The 7,060-nt window shown below is 42.0% G+C and overlaps 1 protein-coding gene across 1 annotated transcript in view; it reads right to left on the bottom strand.

Annotated features, from left to right (window-relative positions):
• FIG4 (FIG4 phosphoinositide 5-phosphatase) overlaps positions 1–6,762 on the bottom strand; it is a 252,711-nt gene extending 245,949 nt beyond the window's left edge. The window contains exon 1 of the mRNA XM_018569658.1: positions 6,656–6,762. Within this exon, the coding sequence (XP_018425160.1) occupies positions 6,656–6,718 (63 nt within the window). The 5' untranslated portion in view covers positions 6,719–6,762. The remainder of the gene's footprint in view (positions 1–6,655) is intronic.
• Between the last annotated feature and the right edge of the window lie 298 nt (positions 6,763–7,060).

Below are 7,060 nucleotides of genomic sequence, written 5' to 3'. Positions count from 1 at the left end.
CCTGCCGCTTGATGATCGAGCGGCAGGCGGGGAGGAGAGCGGAGCCGCTGTCCTCCTGTCAGTTTCAGGATGGCAGCGGCTCCTCCACCGTCCATTTTTTTCCGGATCCGGGCCACCCCAGTACCGCGGTCCCTATAGCGGCCGCATCGGTCGCTATGGTGGTAGTTACGCCATTAGATGGAGCTCTCCTTTGGTGGTATATAATCACCACTGGGGTTTTTTTTCTCTCACTTAAACCTTATTATCACATTGGGTGCTAAGAAGTTCCGTATGAGATAGAAAAAGGAGGATGTAACAGGTCCTCTTTATGGAGACATCAGGGGTCTTAAAGAACCCTAATGTTACCTAGGGACCCCCAAAGAAGCTGATGAAGCAGAAATCTGCTGGCATAGAAGATATGATCAACATTAATGCTAAATAATTCTTTAAAAGGATAAATGGACTTTAAAAAACAAAGTGCAATTATCTATTTTGCTCCCCATCCCTGACCTAAATGATCCCATCCTGCCCCTCCGCAGATCCGTACTTACCAAGATCCAACAGCCACAGTTCCTCTACTGTTTACATCCAGTACAATCCCTTAGATTTCTATGGAGCCATCTCTCAGCTGGGAGATGGACGTGGCCAGGAGAGGGAGACTTACAGAGTTGGATGTCAACAAAGAGCAGAGCAGTGGCGGCCCTCGGATGCTAGCAAGCAAGGATCTGCTGAGGGCAAGGGTTGGATAATTTAGGTCAGGGGAGGAGGCAAAAAGAAAAAGTAGACTTTGTCTTCAAATATTTTCACTGTTTATATGAAAACAGCCACATATTTGACCAGATACCTCAAAATGATAAAAGTATTCCTGTGTTACAAATAACTGATTATCTATTCCAGGAAATGACCACCCAAAGGGCATGTTCACACCATCTCCAGACCTGGATGTTTCTGCAAACGCATGTATGCACTTTTTGTTCTCAATTGTTAAAGGAGAACTATGGGGGTAAGTGTTTTTCCCCATAGTTCTCCTAAGGGTCACGGGAGGATACAAACTAGCATTCTCCCGTGACCCAAAGTTCAGTATATCGCGAGCGCCGCAGCCGGGACGGATCCCCACATTACTGTCGAGATCCACCCAGCTGCGTGATTGACAGCTGGCTCTGCCTATCTAGAGGCAGAGCCAGCTTTATCTGCCCCCTTCCCCATCCATTCCGCCAGTCAGTGCTGGAGGATAGGTGCGGGGAGGGGAATCCCTGCAGGGAGCCGTGAGTGACAGTCACGGCTCTCTGTAGGGACATGATCAAGAAGTGAGCGAGCGACGGTATGTGTTCGCTCACTTCCCAATCTATTGAGCCGACGTGCGAGTTTCATTGTCACACGTCAGCTCCAACTATGAGGTTGAGTGAAAATCACTCACCTCATAGTTCTCCTTTAGTCTTAAAGAAAATTTGTGGTGGCCAGAATAGCCTACATTAACTACAAGACGTTTAGGGGGGGACTAAGATCAATGTACAAGTAAATTCTAAAAGGAGCTGATCAAGACATAGTAAATGTAGTCTATTTCAAAATGTAAAACTATTCTCCAGCACAGCAAAACAATAATGAAACCTACCAGATCTGTTCAACCTTTGCACAACAACCAAAAAATTAGGGATGGGCAAATGTATATAACATTCAGAAGCCAGCAAGCAAATGTAAGGATCTTGAAAAAGTTACTTCAATATGAACTACTAGGAAAGTTTTCGCCACACTGGCCTGGAAATTTAGAAAGTTGTAAAAATATAAGCGGAACACGATTTCTGTAAAGACTCTAATGAGTGAGGCCACAAAACTGTTACCCAACTTACTATAAATAAATGCATTTGGCAAGCAACAAGACGCATATAGCATCAAATTAGGTCAGTCTTGTTCAGAAACTACCCTGTTTCCCCGAAAATAAGACCTACCCCGAAAATAAGACCTAGTACTATTTTTGGGAATTGCTTAAATATAAGACCTACCCCAAAAATAAGACCTAGTTGTGACCATTCCCAGGGCCGGTGGTGGCATAAGGGGGAACTTTGAAAAGTCGCCGGAGAGAATCAGCGGTGCCAACAAAGCCAGCGCTAGAGGAAGCGAGGCGGCAGCGGAGGGAGCAGAGCCGCATAAACCGATGCCTCCTCTATAGCGCCGACTCCGGTCACAGGCGGAGTGATACCAAATGCACTTCGCCTGTGAGGAATCGATAGTGAAAGCTTCGCTAATTCTGGCCAGCGCTTGGCTAGCAAATTGGTCTTGGAAAGGTACGGCACCCCTGATTGCCCTGATTACCATTTCTTGTACATGAATACATGTAGACTGTTGTACATGAATAAGTGTGGATTGTTGTACATAAAAAAAAAAATAAGACCTACCCTGAAAATAAGACCTAGTGTGTTTTTTTGAGCCCAAAAAAATATAAGACAGTGCCTTATTTTCGGGGAAACACGGTAGTGCTTGAAATGGTTGTAGTTAAAAGATTAATTGATATTGTGATGCATCACAGGAGCTTTTAGCTTTACCATAATGGTACTTGCAGTGTAATACAAAGGCCTCATCTATTAAAGAAGTGAATTAACAGAGGGCATAAATCATTTCACACATTTATAAATGGTGTGCAAAGTGTCGATTCAAAAGATTTAAAAGCAGTGTATGTATAAAGGGTGACAATCAAACAAATCCCCCGTATTATGAATACAAAATATTTGTAATCTGTAGTCTTGTAGTAACCTCAATGTTATTTGCTTGATAAAACATACAAAATCACCATCATTACATTTATGGAGCTAAAGTGGCTCTTCAAGAAAGCATTTGAATTATTAGCGCAACTTGTCAGAGTCATGCTCAAACTTCACATGCAGCTCTCTGTAAAAGTCATTCTAGGTAACAAATAATCAGTGGGTTCTTGGTGATTCACTGCAGTCAGAATCTACAAACCTCCTCATGTGTTGTGGGTTAGCTTCCTAAAACCTTTGCTGTACGCTGAACTTCTCTGTGTTAATGGTCACCACTCACAACTAAAATTCTTAGGCAGGTTTGATTAGTTAGTGGCTTGTGAAGATTTTTTTTTAATTTAGATGGATAGGCAGATTATAACTCTTTCATTGTTTGTTCACTTTCATATGTGTATTTTTCAAAAGATCACTGTAAAAGAACCTTATTTCTTGTTATCCTTATTACTGGGCCTACTCCAGCTGTGTTTTTTAGACCTTGTGTAGAAATCATGCGAGTCTATCTTCCATCCCTTTTTTCCCCCTAACATTGTACCTTTCCTACCCCGCTTCCCCTCCTTTTTTACCATCCCTGCGCTCCCCCTTCGGGTCATGGGTTATTATGTGATAACACTGGTAGTTTAACATAGGATAGCTTTCCTGCTCAGCTGTCTTGTCAATGGATATTCTTTTATTCATGTGTGCTATGCTTGTGCTTAATTATTTTGGTACACCCGAGTGTATTTGAAGAAACCTTTTGTGTTTTATTTTTTTTGTTTCTTCTTTACTTTGATTCTCTACCTGCACTATTTTGTTGAACTTTCTGTATATTTGCCAAATACTCAATAAAGTTCACCTATTAAAAGAACCTTATTTCTGTGTTTTGTGGTCCTGTGAACGCTAACCTTTCACCTTGTTGCTTCAGTGAGTGCTCATTAATGTCTGACGGAAAAAGTGAAAAAGCAGAAGTGACGTTGCCAGGTCTAAGCATTGTCGGAGAGGATAAGTGCATGCGCACTAGGATGTGGCGGGCAGAGATCTTACTGATCACTGATGGGGAAAAGCAGAAGTGATGTCGCCAGGTCTGAGAGTTGTTGAGCTCAGAGCAGGGCAAGTGCATGTGCAATAGGATGGAAAAGACAGATCCCTTTATGCATACACACAGCTTCCAGATGCTAAAAACATTAGGGGGAATCAGCTAGTTCAAAAAGCGACAGAAAATGAAGCGTACAATAAGGGAAGCAGCAGGATCACCAGGAAATTTAACAATATATTACACGGAGATAACTGAGCATAGTAGGATTGTGCATATATTTAATGTGGTTGATGTGTTTCCTGTTGCAGGCAGGCGGAGCCTATATCTCGATGGCTGTCCTGGAAGATGACTGGGGAAACCTTGCTATAGCCTTTTTCCCTTTTACATGAAATTCCACTTTTAGCACTGCCACACTGATATCAGGCTTTCTGTACCCAAGGCAGCATGTAGTATACTGTGGCTGTCTTTACAAATACCTCTCCTGCACAAAAATAAATACCCAAATGGTACTTCCAGATTAGCAAATTACCTTCGGCGTTGGATTAATACTATATTTTCCCCTAGACTAGCATTCCTCTACAAATGCTTTAGGCGCAGCACACCCAACACCTACGCACACCAAACAATTCCACATTAAAAACGTGAAGAAATCAAAGACCCAGTGGACTAAACATTTGGTCACTGTACTGAAAAACAGAATTTTTGTTCTTACTGTAAAATCCTTTTCTTAGAGTTCATCAAGGGACACAGGATCAGTAGAATTCATGAATATTGGATTATACTTTCATCTCCAGGAGTAATTGAACACTGGCAAACAAAAAAAGTAATTGGCTAGCCAAGTATTACCCCTCCCACTCCCATTATGCTTAAGTTTTTTAGAAAAGCAGTATTAGGAGCAAATCATAAAAAACACACAAGGGGTGGGACCTCAGTCCTTTAATGAACTACAAGAAAAGACTCTTACAGTAAGTACAAAAATCCGGTTTACTTAAGCACACATCAAGGGACATGGGATTAGTAGAATTTAGAAACATCGGGATATCCCAAAGCAGTCCAACTGAGTGGAGGGCAGAAGCCTGAGAATAAAAATAACAAAGAAAAATACACTGACGGTTGCCTGCAGCCACTGGAGGCTGTACAGGTGGAACTTTGTGAGCTACAGTTTGCACAAAGGGCATTGCTAGAGAATGGGAAGCAAGCAATCGTTGAAACAAAATCACGACAGCAGAAATTTGTCCTTTCATGGTACTCAAATGTTGAATCAGGCGGGACTGGAAAAAAGCCAAGATCTGCCCAATGGAGTATTTCCAGCGATAAAATGGTGTGATGTGGACTTCCAGGCTTTCAGGAGTATAGGAATGACTGAGCCAAAAAGACCCCTATCGCCCCATGCCTTCAAAACCAGTGAGCATCAAGGGTGGGACAGAAAAGCTGAATGATCTGGAAAAGTCCACAGGGTGTCTGACAGGACTCAGATAAGGTCAGAGTACCTCATCAGGACCCATATAGAGTCTGGACAGCCCAGCTGACATTGTCCGGCAAGGTCTGCACTGACTGTTCTCTTAGAAGGAGATATCAAGATCTCGCCATGGGAATGCTCTGTGAGTGTTACAAGGCCAGCATGGGAACTAGGACCTTTGTGGAACACTCAGAAGACGGTGCAGAAGACACACCAAGAGGAAGGGAAACATCCTGGTAGTGTTGTGTGTCCCCTGCCAAATGCAGAAGCGTGATGTGCTGGAAAGATGGGGACATCAAGGATACATACATACTTGCATGTCCCCATCTTTCCAGCACACTAACAGATCTGTGTTTTGCGTTGGGTTTGTAATACTAATTGGTTTCTTTCCCTTCCTCTTGACCTGTTTTCTGCACTTGGGTGTTTACCAAGGTTCTAGCTCCAGTCAGGCTGGCCTTGTTACACTCACAGAGCATTCCCATAGTGAGATATCTGGATATCTCCTCCTAAGAGACCAGTCAGCGCAGACCTTGCCGGAAAACGTCAGCTGGACTGTGCAGACTCTACAAAAGGTCCTAGATATGGTACTCTGACCTCATCTGAGTTCCCATACTTAGATATCTCCTCCTCCTACATAAGCCTTAAATCGGAACCAAAGTCCACTAAATTCACCACAGCTCCAGTGATGCAACATTTGCGAGCTCCCATGGCAACATCTTCTGCCCTTCCTTTTCCTGGTCCAGAGTCCTTAGCTATCTTGCTGGCGAGGAGACACCAGGCTTTTACACCGAGTAGTGCATTCGCTGATCATTGTACAGCGTAAAGAAGATTGCAAAGCCATTATTGCGGAACAGACATAGTGTGTCCCTTTTGTGGCAACAGACACTGCCTGCTCGCAATTATTCAGACCACAGTTCTGCAGTAATAAGTCACATTCAACTTAATTTGTTTTGCCATGTTAAAGATTTTTGACCTCTCATCCACCTGAGTAGTAATGAGTGTGTATCAGCAACATATCTCAGCATTTACACCAATACACAAAAGCTGAGGTTTGTTTCTAACACTCATTGGAATAAAAGCAACATAAATGAATGGTGAAACCCTTTTAACGTTACAAAACAAATCCACATGTTTAACCAACTACTACAAGCTAGAGAAAAGGTATGACTCTACAAAAATGTCCTTAAAGCCCTTGAAATATAGGTAGCTTACTTAGAGACGATTTTCTTTTTCCGAAACAAATAAACAAGGAGCAAAGTTTACCTGTTTTAAGAATATGCCAGTTTAGTATTTACAACAGTGGAAGATATTTAACAATTCACATTGGTAAACCCTTCAAAATGGGTATTTTATCATTCACTTTGTTAACTTCACAAAAAGCTAACACTTTTAATATTACCATTCCGTGTAAAACTCTGAGACAGCAATATAGCCCAGTATGCAATTACTCACCGCTCTCGTCTCATAAAGGATCAGCTTCTGAATACCACTTATTAGAGGAGCTGCAGGTGGCATTATGATGATCCGGCTGTTTAGCTCATAGGATTACAGAGATAAATTATCTAAAAAAAAAAAAAACAAACAATCACATAGTAAGAATGCAGTGATAAAACTAGAAGGGAAAAAAAAACAAAAAACTTAAACATAGAAAGTACAGTACTGTAGAATACTATACTAGGTAAAGAGCAATAATATAACATGCATATGACAGAGAGATTTAGCACTAAATGGAGTTTAAGGACTCCGCCCACTCAGTAGTGCATTTTAGGGCTTGTTTGCCCATTCTTATTCATTCAAACATCAAAGTAACACAGAATTCTGCCCATGTTTGGGGTTGTTTAGCATTACATTAGGACA

The sequence above is a fragment of the Nanorana parkeri genome, unplaced genomic scaffold (assembly GCF_000935625.1).
Source record: "Nanorana parkeri isolate BGI_ZX_2015 unplaced genomic scaffold, ASM93562v1 scaffold1375, whole genome shotgun sequence".
Classification (NCBI taxonomy): domain Eukaryota; kingdom Metazoa; phylum Chordata; class Amphibia; order Anura; family Dicroglossidae; genus Nanorana; species Nanorana parkeri.
The sequence above is the reverse complement of the archived record's forward strand: the minus strand, read 5'-3'. Positions and strand labels throughout refer to the sequence as shown.